Source organism: Trachemys scripta, chromosome 9 (assembly GCF_013100865.1).
Source record: "Trachemys scripta elegans isolate TJP31775 chromosome 9, CAS_Tse_1.0, whole genome shotgun sequence".
NCBI lineage: Eukaryota > Metazoa > Chordata > Testudines > Emydidae > Trachemys > Trachemys scripta.
The window spans coordinates 48,090,487-48,107,570 of NC_048306.1; the positions used below are offsets into that span (position 1 = coordinate 48,090,487).

Below are 17,084 nucleotides of genomic sequence, written 5' to 3' on the forward strand. Positions count from 1 at the left end.
CGGAGAAGGCCTTCACCTAACGAAGAGAGGGAATAGCATCTTTGCAAGCAGGCTGGCTAACCTAGTGAGGAGGGCTTTAAGCTAGGTTCACCGCGAGAAGGAGACCTAAGCCCTGAAGTAAGTGGGGAAATGGGATACCGGGAGGAAGCACGAGCAAGAGAGCGCAAGAGGAGAGGACTCCTGTCTCATACTGAGGAAATCGGGACGATCAGCGAGTTATCTTAAGTGCCTGTACACAAATGCAAGAAGCCTGGGAAACAAGCAGGGAGAACTGGAAGTCCTGGCACAGTTAAAGAACTATGATGTGATTGGAATAACAGAGACTTGGTGGGATAACTCACGTGACTGGAGTACTGTCATGGATGGATATAAACTGTGCAGGAAGGACTGGCAGGGCAGAAAAGGTGGGGGAGTTGCATTGTATGTAAGAGAGCAGTATGACTGCTCAGAGCTCCGGTATGAAACTGCAGAAAAACCTGAGAGTCTCTGGATTAAGTTTAGAAGTGTGAGCAACAAAGGTGATGTGGTGGGAGTCTGCTATAGACCACCAGACCAGGGGGATGAGCTGGACGAGGCTTTCTTCCGGCAACTAACAGAAGTTACTAGATCACAGGCCCTGATTCTCATGGGAGACTTCAATCACACTGATATCTGCTGGGAGAGCAATACAGCAGTGTACAGACAATCCAGGAAGTTTTTGGAAAGCATAGGGGACAATTTCCTGGGGCAAGTGCTGGAGGAACCAACTAGAGACAGAGCTCTTCTTGACCTGCTGCTCACAAACAGGGAAGAATTAGAAGGGGAAGCAAAAGTGGATGGGAACTTGGGAGGCAGTGACCATGAGATGGTCGAGTTCAGGATCCTGACACAAGGAAGAAAGGCGAGCAGCAGAATACGGACCCTGGACTTCAGAAAAGCAGAATGACTCCCTCAGGGAACTGATGGGCAGGAACCCGCGGGGAGAATAACATGAGGGGCAAAGGAGTCCAGGAGAGCTGGCTGTATTTTAAAGAATCCTTATTGAGGTTGCAGAAACAAGCATCCCAATGTGTAGAAAGAATTATACGATCTGAAGAGAAACCAGAGTATATGGCAGGCAACCAGCTTGGCTAAACAGTGAAATCCTTGCTGATCTTAAACACAAAAAAGAAGCTTACAATTAGTGGAAGATTGGACAAATGACAAGGGAGGAGTATAAAAATATTGCTCAGGCATACAGGAGTGAAATCAGGAAGGCCAAATCACACTTGGAGTTGCAGCTAGCAAGAGATGTTAAGAGTAACAAGAAAGTTTCTTCAGGTATGTTAGCAACAAGAAGAAAGTCAAGGAAAGTGTGGGCATCTTACTGAATGAGGGAGGCAACCTAATGACAGAGGATGTGGAAAAAGCTAATGTACTCAATGCTTTTTTTGTCTGTCTTCACGAACAAGGTCCGCTCCCAGACTGCTGCACTGGGCAGCACAGCATGGGGAGGAGGTGACCAGCCCTTTGTGGAGAAAGAAGTGGTTCGGGACTATTTAGAAAAACTGGACGAGCACAAGTCCATGGGGCCGGATGCGCTGCATCCGAGGGTGCTAAAGGAGTTGGTGGATGTGATTGGAGAGCCATTGGCCATTATCTTTGAAAACTCATGGCAATTAGAGGAGGTCCCGGATGACTGGAAAAAGGCTAATGTAGTGCCCATCTTTAAAAAAGGGAAGAAGGAGGATCCGGGGAACTACAGGCCAGTCAGCCTCACCTCAGTCCCTGGAAAAATCATGGAGCAGGTCCTCAAGGAATCAATTTTGAAGCACTGAGAGGAGAGGAAAGTGATCAGGAACAGTGAGCATAGATTCACCAAGGGCAAGTCATGCCTGACTAACATAATTGCCTTCTATGAGGAGATAACTGGGTCTGTGGATGAGGGGAAAGCAGTGGATGTGTTATTCCTGGACTTTAGCAAAGCTTTTGATACGGTCTCCCACAGTATTCTTGCCAGCAAGTTAAAGAAGTATGGGCTGGATGAATGGACTATAAGGTGGATAGAAAGCTGGCTAGATCATCAGGCTCAACGGGTAGTGATCAACGGCTCCATGTCTAGTTCGCAGCCGGTATCAAGCGGAGTGCCCCAAGGGTCGGTCCTGGGGCCGGTTTTGTTCAATATCTTCATTAATGATCTGGAGGATGGCGTGGACTGCATTCTCAGCAAGTTTGCAGATGACACTAAACTGGGAGGAGTGGTAGATACGCTGGAGGGTAGGGATAGGATACAGAAGGACCTAGACAAATTAGAGGATTGGCCCAAAAGAAATCTGATGAGGTTCCACAAGGACAAGTGCAGAGTCCTGCACTTAGGACGGAAGAATCCCATCCACTGCTACAGACTAGGGACCAAATGGCTAAGCAGCAGTTCTGCAGAAAAGTACCTAGAGGTTACAGTGGACGAGAAGCTGGATATGAGTCGACAGTGTGCCCTTTTTGCCAAGAAGGCTAATGGCATTTTGGGCTGTATAAGTAGGGGCATTGCCAGCAGACAGAGGGACGTGATCATTCCCCTCTATTCAGCATTGGTGAGGCCTCATCTGGAGTACTGTGTCCAGTTTTGGACCCCAAACTACAAGAAGGATGTGGAAAAATTGGAAAGAGTCCAGCGGAGAGCAACAAAAATGATTAGGGGGCTGGAGCACATGACTTATGAGGAGAGGCTGAGGGAACTGGGATTGTTTAGACTGCAGAAGAGAAGAATGTGGGGGGATTTAATAGCTGCTTTCAACTACCTGAATGGGTGTTCCAAAAAGGATGGATCTAGACTGTTCTCAGTGGTACCAGATGACAGAACAAGGAGTAATGATCTGAAGTTGCAGTGGGGGAGGTTTAGGTTGGATATTAGGGAAAACATTTTCACTAGGAGGGTGGTGAAGCACTGAAATGGGTTACCTAGGGAGATGGTGGAATCTCCTTCCTTAGAGGTTTTTAGGGTCAGGCTTGACAAAGCCCTGGCTGGTATGATTTAGTTGGGAATTTGTCCTGCTTCGAGCAGGGGGTTGTACTAGATGACCTCCTGAGGTCCCTTCCAACCCTGATATTCTATGATTCTATATCTGACAAAACGAAGGCTGAGGGGGGATATGATTGCTATCTTTAAATATATCAGAGGGATAAATACAAGGGAGGGAGAGGAATTATTCCAGCTTAGTACTAATGTGGACACGAGAACGAATGGATATAAACTGGCCGTGGGGAAGTTCAGGCTTGAAATTAGACGAAGGTTTCTGACCGTCAGAGGGGTGAAATATTGGAACGGCCTTCCGAGGGAAACAGTGGGGGCGATGGACCTGTCTGGTTTTAAGATTAAGTTAGATAAGTTTATGGAGGGAATGGTTTAATGGTAAAACATAGTAGCCAAGGAATACCAAGCAATGGTAGGTAAATAATATAATGGCTAACAGGGGTCAGGCTAGACACTCTTGCCTACATGCTCGGGGTCTTACTGATCGCCATATTTGGGGTCGGGAAGGAATTTTCCTCCAGGGTAGATTGGCTGTGCCTCTGGAGGTTTTTCGCCTTCCTCCGCAGCATGGGGCAGGGATCACTAGCAGGAGGGTCTCTGCCGACTGAAATCACTAAAACACAGGATTGGGGACTTCAACAGCAGAGTCCAGGGAAGGGGTAGGGACGGTTTTGTGGCCTGCAGCATGCAGGGGGTCAGACCAGATGATCATAATGGTCCCTTCTGACCTTAAAGTCTATGACTCTATATCCAAGCACTAAATAATAAAATGCAGTGAGTTGGAGGGTCTGGCCCCTGTTCCCAAGGGACAGGTGTTGATATTACTAAAGCCACTAGCAGAAGTTTCCTTGTTGCTCTTTCAGCAGAAAGGAGATTGAACTACCCTTGCCATGTCTGATTCCCTCAAGGCTAGAGAGGGACAGGGGCAGGACATCTTGGGGGAAGTTTATGCTGCAGCTAGGTGCTGGGGGCTAGCAAACTTAGAGAATCTCTAAGCCTGTCATTGCTGCAGGTGATGGAAGAAGTTAAACTCCAAACCCCAGTGCAATAATTTTCCAAGGGAATGCAAAGGCAGGCCCAATGGAGCTGGGAGCAAAGCCACCACCAAGTTAAATGAGGGAATACTGTCTCCTCATCCCAATTAGTGCCTAATCTCCCTTTGCAGATATAGCCTTAAACCCTAAGTATGGGAATACATCAGAATATCAGCTTTTTAAAGTTTCATTTTAGCTCATGGTTTTTGAGAGCAGCAACAAAATCTGCCTCCAATACTGCACAAACCCAGTGGCAAATAAAAACCACCCCATATACATTTATAATTTCATGAATTTGGTGGTGTGGGGGAACCAGGCCATGACTCATATTTTCAATACTTGGAGATGGCAACACTCCCCCTGCCACTGATCTATGGGGGGAGGATGAAGCTGCCACGCGGTTAAAAGTGGGTGGCAGGGATGAGACTGCATCCACTCTGCACCCACAACTGGGTGGGAGGCTGGACAGTGGCACCCCCGCAGCTGTAGCTGCATACACCCCTCTCTTGAGCAGCGCACATAGTCCCGTCCCCAGCCCCCACCAGAAGGCGGCTGCCTCTCCCTCCGCCGCGCTCTATGGTAACGGGGGGGGGGCGAGAGGGAGTACCACTAGCACGTGGCCCACCAGCACCAATAGAAAAGGAACAAACCATAGAGCGAAGATGAGTGCTGACTAGATATTGCGGGCTTCAAGCCCGTCTCTCTGCTGCCGTCAGCTTGTTGGAGGCAGCAGAGTCCTCCCAGCCCCCCCCCGGGTGGGGAGTCGGGTTCAGCTGTCCGGCCCCTCTTACCTGATGCGTCCCTGACCCCCCATTTTATCGCGCTGCCATAGCGAGTGTGAGTGGAGATCGGCATTACCTCTAATAGGCCTACAGCGAAGCCTATGCTGGGTACGAGGCCGAGGGGCCGGCCGCCATCTTGGTAAAGGAGAGGGATGTGCGTGACCTGCCAGCATAAGGGTGGCCCCTCCCCCACGCACCCTTGTGCTGTCAAATCGCCACAGGAACGGCGCGTGCGTCCTCGCAGTCAGTTAAGCGCATGCGCTTTTAGGGCTCCTGAGGCGCGCAGGCGCACATTTATCCTAAATCTGCCGCTCGTGCTTGCGTCCCTTCGCGCTGTCAGTTCTTGGCTCCGCCCTTGGGGTGGGGTCTGCAAAGGCGCGCGCGCGCGCCTGTAGCTAGAGAGCCTGAGTGGGGAGAGAGTCGTAGCGAGTGCGCGAGCCTGAAGGACGGTTCGAAGAGCTTGGTTCACCAATCGCTTTGTACAGCCCAGGCTGCCAGGTGAGGGATGCGGCGGCGGCCCCCGGTCTCCAGGGGAGGAGAACTCCAGGGCGAGGAGTCTGGGCTCCGGAGCCAGACAGGGGCGCGTTTCTTCGCCCTTCCCCCATCCCCTGTTCCCAGCTTCCGCGGGGCTGGGCCCCACAGTGTCCAGTGGTGCTGCTTCTGCGCCCTGCTTTCGGGCCGTTGCCTGGCGATGCTGGGGGGAGAATCCCCGTGGCTGGGGGCGGGCGCCGCACTCCCTAGCTGTTGGGTACCCCAGGCCCGATGTCTCTCAGGGCTCCAAAGATGCAGTGCTGGGGATCGCCGGAGGGCTCCCTCGTCCCTTCTGCGTTGATAAGGTAGCCGGCAGGCCGACTTCGCCTTTGCTTGGCACCACCCTCTCTGGTGTGCGAGCGGGAGGAGAGATGGCTGTACTGTAGGGGCAGATGGGTTTTTTTCCCCCTAACTTTTCAAAATCGAAGGCTAACGCGCCTTTCAAATACTATGCACTTAACGCCCCCCCCCCCCCCCAAACCACCTCCCCCCTAGTTTTGGAGAAGCCTTGTGGCTTTCTGGCCGTAGCTGTAGCTACCGAAACGTACTCCTGCAAAAGGTAGTTCGGAAGAAGAATGTGTTTCAATTACACCACTGTGAATATTCACTTTTTGAATGGATCACTGTCTGCAAAGTTACAGTGTACAGCTTTACACACCCACAAGTTTATGCATTAACAATTAAATGTAAGCATTAACAGCTTAGCCTTTAAAATTTAAATTACTTTAGTTCGTATTGTATTGTGGAACTAACAGACCTGCTCAAACTCTAGCTGAAGAGGGAAGTTCAGGTCCAGTGGCAACTCTGGGTAGGTTCACAGGATGTTAGGGGTGGAATTTACTGGGCTGTGGAAGTGAGGGTTGTGAACCGGGTGGGACTAGGACTTAGTCTCAGGGATGGAGCAAAGGAAAGAAGATAGGGAGCTACAGCTGGAGACTGATGACTATAGGGGTGGAAATTAGAGGTGTCTAGAGAGCAGGGTTAAGGAGGTAGTAAAGAGCCTTGCAGCCTAAAATGCTCATTACACCAAGTAGAAGAAGATGGAGCAACTGTAAGGTTAGAGCGTTCTATGCCATGTGTGAAATTTTTATAAACAGAATCTAAAGTGTAAGAAAAGCAAGTTACTTATCTTCATCTCCATTTGAAATGAGATCTAACAGTGGCTTTGCTATTAAATTACATCTATCTATTGTTAACCTAGTTCAAACTGTGCTCAAACCTCCTCTTTGATCATTCAAGACAAATGTATAATGTCTTCCATAGGGTTTTAGAACAGCTGTAAGGGAAGATCTAGGATGCTCTCAAATTGGAAACTGCTTATGAATTCATGTATTGCTGCATGCATGAGAGAACTTAATCACAGTATTAAAACAGCTTTCATGCAGTATTCCCTGTTGTGAAAGATTTCTGTGTTGGTTGCCTATAGCAGTGGCTCTCAACCTTTCCAGACTACTGTACCCCTTTCAGAAGTTTGATATGGCTTGCGTACCCCCGAGTGTCTTCTCACTTAAAAACTACTTGCTTATAAAATTAGACATAAAAAGTGTCACCTCAGACTATTACTGAAAAATTGCTTACTTTCTCATATTTACCATACGATTATAAAATAAATCAACTGGAATATAAATATTGTACTTATATTTCAGTGTATAGTATATAGAACAGTATAAACAAATAATTGTAGGAAATTTTAGTTTGTACTGACTTCACTAGTGCTTTTTATGTAGTCTGTTGTAAAACTAAGCAAACATCTAGATGAGTTGATGTACTCCTTGGAAGATCTCTGCGTACTCCCAGGGGTACGTGTGTACCCTGGTTGAGAACCACTGGTCAACAGGAAGCCTAAGTGGATAGATGGTTGCAGCAGAGAAGCATCGATTGGACCAGACAGTACAGTGTGTTCGATACAAAATAGTGTGATCCTATAACTATAACAGAAAATTCAAGGTGCTTTTGTTTCAAAACCTCTGACATGGACTTGCAATGTGATCCTGGGCAAATAACACAGTCCTCTTTCTGCCTCAGTTTCCTCCTCTGTACAGTGGCGGTAATGAAACCACTCACAAGGGTGTTGAGATTTGATCAGTTAATATTTGAAGTTCTTGAAGATCTGTATGGAAGGTAATTCATTGTCGTAAGTAATTCAGTACCCTTGGACCTACTTGTACAGTATTTAAAGAGAAAGTTACTACTAGGGAGAGGTCTTTTAATTTGCCTTTTGTGCAGTTGATATAATAGTAACTCTCCACATTTTTTTGTTTAGATTTATAAAATAAGCACCTGTTTGCAATCTAAATTTCACAATGAATATCTCCAGGACTCTTTATCCTTAGCAATAAATATACAAATATGCATCAGCAAACATAAATACCCCATTCCACCAACCAGCCATAATAAAATTCCTCCAACCCACAGCCTGCCCTCCCAAACTGCATGGGTGGAAAGATGGACCTTGCAGTGTGCCTGGAAAGCCAATATAGTCCCTGGACCAACAGGGAGAAGATTTTTCTAAAGTTGAGAACACCCTGCTAGTAACTCCCTCTCTCTTACTGAGAGTTTGTCAGCTGAGCACTGCCTCTGATCCTAGCTGCGGCAGTGTAGCTTGAGGAGTAGAAGTCTCTTGACTAACATCTCAAACAATGTAGGACTTTAAACCAGCTCCTTGAATTCCACTTGGAAACTGATCGTTGACCATTGATCATTGACCATAGAGTGCGAAGCACTGGTGTTATGTAATTCTAGCATGGAACTCCACCTAATAAACACGCTGTCATATTTTGCACTAGCTTTTGTTTCTTAGGCTTTGTCTACCCTGCACTTTCACTGTTAAAACTTTTGTTGCTCAGGGGTGTGGAAACCCTCCATCCCTGTTGAACAACAAACGTTTTAATGACAAAAAGTGCTGGTGTGCACTATAGGCGGACGGTGACCTGGCCGTTGTGGAAGCCTAGACCTCGGCCCCTCCCCTTGTGCCTGAGGCTCCGCCCCTCACCCTCTCCGTCTGCACCTCCACTGTGGCCCCCATCCCCAGTGTGCTGGGTGGCACAGCAACAGCGCCCCCAGCCCTGGTGTGCTGTGGCAGCAGCGACCCCCAGCCCCGGGGCAGCACAGCAGCCAGGGCAGAGGGCTGGGGGGAGGCAGAGTGTGGGCTAGTCTGTTTGGGGAGGCACAGCTTCCCACAGCCTACGATTTCCATTGCACGTGGTGTGGGCAGTGCTTCATCTGTGGGAGCCACTCTCCTGTTGATTAAGATACCACCCCTCGTTGGTGTTTTATTTTATCGTCGGGCGAGTTCTCTCTTCCAGCAACAAATAGCGACTACGCTGTGTGCCTTACAAAAGCACAGCTGTAGCAGCACAGCTGTGCCGTTATAAGATGGGCGGTGTAGACCTACACTAAGCCACTCAGGCTATTTCCTTCACACATGCGTGCACACACACACACACAATGTGTAACAGTAATTCAGTCCTGAAGGTAGAGCTAACTGTGGCAGGTAAATTTGCACTCTTCTTGCTCGGCAGATAGCAAATTTGGATATATCTGCTTCCTGAAATCCCTGGTAATTACCAAAATAGAATATTTGCTAAGGAGTTGTAGTTGACACCTCTTGTTCTTGTGAAAATTACTATTGAACGTTTAGTAACCACAAGGGGTCAAGGCCTCTGGTTTATATCTTGGTTAAGGGGATATATTGTAGGCAGTCAGTAGCAATCATCACAGTTCTCTACCTGTATAGCTGTTATTATGATATACATTATGGAAGAGATGAGTTTTGAGGGACTTGAAGGAGGATTAGGTGGTGGTTTACATTTTTTTGTTTTGTTTTTTCTTTTTCTTTTAAAGAGTGGCATAGGGGAAGGAATGCAAGTGGTTGGAGAACAAGCAGAGAATTGGGTGACCAAGGTTGGCATCAATGATAGTGAAGGTGGGAGTCAGCCTGGTAGGGTGGGGCTATAAATTATGCAGACCTTTCCTGAGTAAGGACAAGAAATTAGTTTTTGGTGTGGTGGATAAAGGGGAGCTAAAGAAGAAACTGGGGGCGGAGCTGGCAGAGCTGTGAGGCAAAAAGATTATTTTAGCAGCATTTTAAATGGTAGAATTGGGTTGTAGACATTGCAATTAGAGAGGTGGAGGTAATAGTTTCTCTAATTTTTCTACCCTATCACATTTCAAAGTTGTTGAATCTCTTCCTTTAATGATTATTTACAGGACACTTAGAAATGTGGGGGAGGAGAGAAAGCTGTATGCTTTTTGTTTGAATTCTGAAAAGGCAATTTCCTGTAAATTCTAATTTGGGCATGTATTTTTATTAATAGTTTCTTTTAGAGAAACAAGGTAGGTGAGGTAATATCTTTTATTAGTCTAGCTTTTCTGTTGGTGTACGATAAAAGATTTTGAGCTACACAGAACTCTTCTTTAGGTTTTGCTTCAGTTGGTTTTTGTAAAAGGTGTAGACTTTACAATTTTTCCAGATTTAAAAGCTTTTTTTTTTTTTTCCATTTCATATAATTTGAGTGGAATTTTCAGAAGCACGCACTGTTGGCTTAACTTTTCCTCCAATGAAGTAAATAGAATTGGAGTTAGGCATTCAGTGTTTGTCTTTGAATATGGAGTGAGATTTTAATGACAAAGGTAAAGATAAAAATATTGGTATTTGGCAGGAAATCATTTGGGGTGGTTCAGAAGCTGGGTGATACATACAAGTAGTTTAGAACGTTCTCTGTCTTGTTCACTGTCAAGACAATTGAAATTTGATTGCACAGTGGTGGTTGTAGTAGGTGTTTTGGTCTTCATATTATCCTGTTTGTAATAAACTAAAAAACATTTTGTTCACAGAGTGGCTGACCTTCCATAAGGATGGCCAAGGTAAGAACAGCATTTGTATCTTCATTAATTACAAGATAAAAGCATAGTTTTTTATTAAGGTTTTTAGTTAGTGCAACCGTTCCCAAATATAAAGTTTTAGAGTGAGGTCCACAGTCAAGTGTATGGAATATTTCAAATTTAGAAATGAATGAAAATAAACTTTGAACCATTTGGTAACAGGTGAAATTATGCAAACCACTGTGTTTTATGCAAGTTGTTTCCCTGTGGAGGTTATAAAGGGAAACCATGTAGTTTTTTTCCACTGAAGTAATATCCCTCACTTGAGCAAACCCTTTACTCCAATTGTACTGTTTTGTATTTGAACTTCTCTTCTGCCACTGTGTACCTAGTTTTGCAGTCAGCAACATTCAGGAAAAGGATGAGCACCAGTTTAGTTGGCTTTTGCCCCTAAAGCAAGGTGGGGGATTGACAGATCCTTTAAGCAAGATTATAAAAGCAACAATAGAGAATTTAAACCAAAAGATCATATTAATGTAACAATCACCATATAAGATTCAGATAATTTCTTGTTCCACACATTTTATGTCACAAGTAGAAATCAGAATGGCCCATATTAACCTATTGGCAATGACACAAATAGTGTAGAGTATTTGAGTAGTATGCTTGGAGAGGGTAACCAATATGTCTGAAAACTTTTTCTGCTATTCTTTAATGTTGGATGTGTTTATACATTTGTAAATTGAAAATGAAAGTTGAGTCCTTTCCAGAGCACCCTCTAGTTTTCCTTCTGATTTTAATGAACTGATCACAGATTAATTTGGGCTATAAGGACACCTGTATTAAGTCAATTCCCTTGCTTTATTATAAGATCTCTAATATACTACCTCAAATAGATTATCATCAGGCCACGGGTAGTTTTTAATTTTTTTTAGTTGTATGTGTCAGAACTGACTAGAAATGTAGAGTTGCAATTTGACTTAGCATGTGTATAAGTCCCATCCACACAACCACTTTTAAAATGGTGTTAAACACCACACATTTTTAAAAGTAGTTAGCATGATTGTTACAGAAATCATAGTCTGCTGAGGATAATCTTGAATATAATTTACTATAATTCCTGGAAGGTTAGTTGGAATAAACTACACTAGTTGTGAAAACTTTCACTTAGCACAGTTAATCTATTCTGTGTTGTAAAATTGTCTTCAAAATTGTTTAACCATTATGGTAGCATGAACATAACTGTAGTGCATTTCTGCACATTATGTAGTAGTATTAGTGAGAGAAACACATCCCATGAATTTTCAGTTTCATTTAAACTCTTGGAGGAAAAACTTGCCATTTATTTTAATCTGGAAATGAAATAGATGTAATAAAGTTGTTGCTATCTAATTTGTCAGTGAAAACTTTGATATGTAAATGTTTTTAGGTTTACATTGTGGAAGAGCAGCAAGTCATTTATGTGCAGCCAGTCATTTATGTATCTACATTTATAAAAATATAGTATACAAAAGTATTCCTATATTTTACTGCAGGCACCTTTGACAGTTATTTAGAAAAACAATGCAAATAAAATCAGCAGTGAAGTCACAACCAAAAACAAATCATGAATCCCTTCCATTCCCTAAAGCCTGAGTGGAAAAAGCAGGCCTTGCAATGTGTGATGCAGACCAACAGGTTTGGGTTCTTTCAGACGGAAGGTTGGGGAGTCCAAAACTGAGGGCCTTTTACAGAGAACACTCCTGCCAGCTCCCTCTGTTTTAAATCAAGGTGACTCAAACTTGAGTGCCTCTTCTGTAGAGAACAGTGTGAGCAACAAAGACTGAAGACTTCAAAGATTTTCCAGCTCTGTCTCTAATTTGTAATTACAAGCTTCAGAACTGTCCTCAATTATTTCAACCTATAGTATATATAATCTTCTGATTATTTTATTTAGCAACCGCCTGCCCAATTTACCAATCCAGAAACTCCTGGCTATGTTGGATTTGCAAACCTTCCCAACCAGGTTCATCGGAAGTCTGTGAAAAAGGGCTTTGAGTTCACTCTCATGGTGGTTGGTAAGAGAATATATTTTATAGTCTCTTGTAATTAGAATTTAGAAAACGGGATTAGACTGAATGCAATGAAACTTCTCATATGAAGGAAGTCTTCATATACTTTATATAACATCCAGCAGTTCTGTCCTGTATAGGTGTGTAGTTTGAAGTATACTTTAATTTAATTATCATCTTTAATGTGTTAATGAGTTAGCTGTTCCACATAAGTAGTAATACATCCAAACATGAATGTGTGTGGTAGCTAATGCTGTAGATAAAATTGAGAAGGTCTTCTCACACCTTTTGTACTCATTACTTCCTCCTATTTTGTCCTTTGAGACTTAAGCTTTCTGTGCTTAAGTGGATTTAAAAAAAAAAATGAGAAAAATCTTATTTGCTTTTTTGAGTTGGGAAAACATTTTTTTTCACATACACCTCTACCTTGATATGACGCTGTCCTCGGGCGTCAAAAAATCTTACCGCGTTATAGGTGAAACCGCGTTCTATCCAACTTGCTTTGATCCGCCTGAGTGCGCAGCCCTCCCACCCCCCTTCCCCGAGCACTGTTTTACCACGTTATATCAGAATTTGTGTTATATCTGGTCGTGTTATATCGGGGGTAGAGGTGTATCCCTATTTGAACTATTTATTGTGCTCAGATAATGCAAAAATGGGTGGAGTATGAAACTCAGCATGTGGCCAGTTAGTGAGTAGTAGTGACTACACCAATTTTCTTCAAGCATAGTGAGTTCAAGTTTTAAATGTTTAAAATTCCATCTTTGCACATTTAGTTTTCCATTATTTGTTGTAATTGTATTGTGCATGCCCAGCAGTGTATACACTGATACAATTTCACTTGGAAAAAATGTCTGTAGGCATAAAATGATTAACTGTACAATTTATTATTTTTTTTAAAGTACATTTAAATGGGAACTTGACAGGCCATTAAATTGAGATAGATCACTTTTAGTGGTACAAGCAGAAGAGGTCAAAAGAAACCCTAGAAACCCTTTCATACCAAACTGACCATCTCATGTGACTCTGCAATTCAGCAGTCCTCAGACTGTCTCTTCACTCCCCACCAGGCTCCCAAGTCAAGGTTAACTCAGACACATTACGCTTATGTATCCCTGTTACGGTGGAAACCATAACTTCTGAATTTCTGGATTTTGAGCATACTAGTTCTCAACCATAAAATATGTTTTTAGTGAAAAGTGACATTTCAGAATTCTATCCATCTATTCCAGACTACCAGTAAAACTGTGGTTAAAAAACCTACCAGCCCAGCAGCCTAATCCCAGATCTGAAAACAAAGCTGGGTTACATCTTTCACACATAGTTACTAGTAATAAAAACTCCTTTTGTTAATTACGTCTGTAGGAGTTGGCTTGTGAGTCATGGAACTATTTGATGGTTGAACCATTAGTGGTTGTTTATGTACCCCTGAGATGTAATCATTCTAGAGCTCAAGACTTATAAAAGACCTTCTTCTCGAACCCATAATTATTTCCTTGTTTTCTACCAGCAGAGCATCCACAGCATTACTTCTGTCCTGTTTTTGTAGCTTACAGTTGAATGCTAGGAAACCTTTGCTTTTCACATTTTATTAGAATAATTCATGAGAGCCTGCTTGCATTACCAAGGGTGAGAATTTAAAAAAACTTTAAATCAGTTATACTGTCTATTGAAAGTCTGTTCCTTGCTAATTAGGGTTTTCATCAGCTCTGTTGGCTTTGTTTTGGATAAAATCTTTACAGGATACATTTAAACAGCTTTTATATAAAAATGTCAGTTTACTTTCTAAAACTTTATCTGCTAAGAAACCATCTAATTCTCAAATTATGGTTTTATTTTTAACCTTTTTGAAGTCTACTATTAATTGTTTACATTTTTTGGATTACTGAAGAGAACTATAAACACATTTTCTCTGCTGCAGCAAAACGTAATTCCCAAAACTCTGTGACATCAGCTGAAAATACAACTATGTAAAATGGCTTTGGCATAGAGTCATGTATAAATTATTAAACAAAACAACCCAGTGTCTGCTCCATTCCAAAGCAAATTCATGTATGCCAAATGGAAAAAAGACAACATTAGTAGTAGAGGAGAAAACACTTATTTGAAAGTTTCTGTGTGGTATAGCATTGCTAACTGTGTTACCTATCTGCCAATAGTTTTAAGGTATAAATAAAGATATTTGAGGAGAAAAATTAGAGAAATCAACAAAACTTCATTGAAATGCATTGTATTAGGAGAGTTTGGATGATACTTTGCGAAAGTACAGGGGCAGTAGAGGAGTTAAAAAGAAATTACCATATATACTCGTTCATTAGCCCGTTTGTTTATAAACCGACCCTTCCAAGATGGTTAGGTAAAAATAGCAAAAACTGTCTGACCCTTTCATAAGCCGACCCTATATTTCAGGGGTTGGCAAACTTTGGCTCCCAGCCCATCAGGGTAAGCCGCTTCCCGAGCTCCCATTGGCTGGGAACGGCAAACCGCGGACACTGGGAGCTGAGGGGCTCCGTGCCTTCAGATGCTCCAAGTAAACAAAACATCCCGACCCGCCAGTGGCTTACCCTGACGGGCCGGGAGCCAAAGTTTTCTGACCCCTGCTATATTTTAAAAGCTGGCATCACAAGAAACACTCAAAAGTTTTGCTAGAATTATTTTATTGCAATCTAACACAAAACCTCCTGTTATAATAACCTAACAAATATGTATTCACCTTCAAAATTACAGTCAATATTTATAATCTGTAAATGAATATTTAAAACAAGTAACTTAGAACAATATGAGACTTTAAAAAGTCTTAAAATCCTTCGAAGTCTGAATCAGTCTCTGATTCACCAAACAGTTCATTAAACTCTGCTTCAGTCACAGCTACACCTACATTGTCATCGTAGATGTTGGCAGTGTTGTCTTCAGACTCAGATTCCTTCTCATCCTCAGCCTCTGTTGTCATCATCAAATATGGCATCATCTTCTGACCCGTCGAGTGCATTGCTGATACTGCATTTCCTAAATGATTTTTCTACCATTTCCAAGGGAATGGACACCCACACGTCCTTGATCCACTGGGCGACCAGATTGATTTTGGGCTTCATAAGATTCCCGCCTTTTGTCAACTTCACCATGCCTGAGCACATCCATTCAGACCACATTTTGCATAGCCTGTCTTTAAAGGGTTTGTTCAGGCAGATATCAAGCAGTTGTAGAACTGAAGTTAAGCCTCCAGGTATTACACCAAAGTAGTTTTCATATTTTTGGCCACATTTTTCATCTCATCCGTCTTGTGTGCCCTGAACATATCCCAAACGAGCATAGCAGGTTTCTTGAAAAGTGTCCCTGGTCTCTTATTCCACACTTTTTCCAGCCAATCAATAGTCCCACTTTCTTCCATCCATCCATCCCTTTTTGTGTGCACATGTGTTGACACCAGCAGGAAATTTCATGTGTTTAGGCAAGATTTTTCTTTTAAAAATAACAGGAGGGAGCTTTGGTCCATTTGCCAAACATGATAAAACCTCCGTAAAATGGATTTTTTCATGGCTTTAATTAAAACTGTTTTTTCACCAGACTGGTTACTGTTCTGTTGCTCAGGAGATCGAATGTCATTGGTGTTTCGTCTATATTTCCTATTTGTGACAGTTCAAATGCATATTCTTTTTGATATTTCATAATAAACCTTTGGAAAGATTTGATTTTTTTTCTTCCAGATCTCTAGGCAGCTTTTGCGCTATCTTTGTTCGCTGACGAAGACAGAGACCATAACAGTTCATGAAGCGAGTACGCCAACCAACCCGCTGATGTGACAAACATTGACAGCTTTACTGACTTGTATTTGTCATCTTTCGACATTTGCAGAGCATGCAGACGAATTCCAGTTCTAGTGACAATGTACCCATTTTGTTGACATTCAACAGCCCAATTATTGAGATCTTTCTCTAGCTCAGGAAATGAAGCACACCTTGTTGGAAATTTTTTCTTGCTTCTTGGCATGTCTTTTAGTGTGTTGTTTTTTCGCCAGTCTCTTACTTGCTTCTCATTGATACAGAATTCACAAGCAGCGGCGCAATTATTGTTTGAATCTGCATATTCAACAACTTTAAGTTTGAACGCTGCATGATAAGAAGACCTTTCTCTTTTGATTTCACCGTTGTTCATTTTAAATACTAGTATGAAAATAGATTATTATTATTGTAGTTATAGATTTTGTAGGACTTTATATAGGAATGCCACCTGCTTTTTCACTGTCAAATTATTATTCTTTGTTTCAAAGCAGTCCTGGAGATTGGCATGTCTGTAGGGATAACCGGCTATTTCAATTTTATTAGAGATTCCATCGATTCTGCACGTTATATTTTCATATTGGCTCGAGACTTATGAGGTCCATTGGTAGAAATGGATGAAGAGATCAAATTACATAGTAGCGGGCTGACACCAGTGCTATAGTACTATCATTCATTGTATTTTTCTGATTGGCTTGTAAGGCGTAGCATTTTGTGAAATGCATAGGTCAAATGTCATGCAGATCTGCGGCACTGCTATTTTAGTATTCCTTTTAAGCCAATCTAGTCCACTAAACAAAGGCTTTGCAACTTTAAAAGGCTGCAGTATTGACATCAATAAATGGGTCCGCAAACTTTGGCTCCTGGCCTGTCAGGGTAAGCCACTGGTGGGACGTTTTGTTTACTTGGAGCATCTGCAGGCATGGAGCCCCTCAGCTCCCTGTGGCCACGGTTTGCCGTTCCCAGGCAATGGGAGCTGCGGGAAGTGGCACTTCCCACAGCTCCCATTGGCTGGGAACAGCGAACCACAGCCAACCTCAGGGAGCTGAGGGGCTCCATGCCTGCAGACGCTCCAGGTAAACAAAACTACAATGTAT

At 43.0% G+C, this 17,084-nt stretch overlaps 2 protein-coding genes across 6 annotated transcripts in view; one reads left to right on the forward strand and one right to left on the reverse strand.

The window, feature by feature from the left end:
* The window catches only part of HDLBP (high density lipoprotein binding protein), a 91,831-nt gene extending 86,829 nt beyond the window's left edge, over window positions 1–5,002 (reverse strand). Inside the window, exon 1 of the mRNA XM_034782141.1 lies at window positions 4,882–5,002. The gene's annotated coding sequence lies outside the window, so the exon portion shown is untranslated. The remainder of the gene's footprint in view (window positions 1–4,881) is intronic.
* A 147-nt stretch (window positions 5,003–5,149) lies between these two features.
* The window catches only part of SEPTIN2 (septin 2), a 49,504-nt gene continuing 37,569 nt past the window's right edge, over window positions 5,150–17,084 (forward strand). For 4 of the 5 annotated variants that reach the window (XM_034782148.1, XM_034782152.1, XM_034782150.1 and 1 more), the window contains exons 1-3: window positions 5,150–5,303; window positions 10,173–10,202; window positions 12,097–12,217. In XM_034782148.1, the coding sequence (XP_034638039.1) occupies window positions 10,194–10,202; window positions 12,097–12,217 (130 nt within the window). In that variant the 5' untranslated portion in view covers window positions 5,150–5,303; window positions 10,173–10,193. The remainder of the gene's footprint in view (window positions 5,304–10,172; window positions 10,203–12,096; window positions 12,218–17,084) is intronic. The other variant, XM_034782151.1, reaches the window with a different exon arrangement.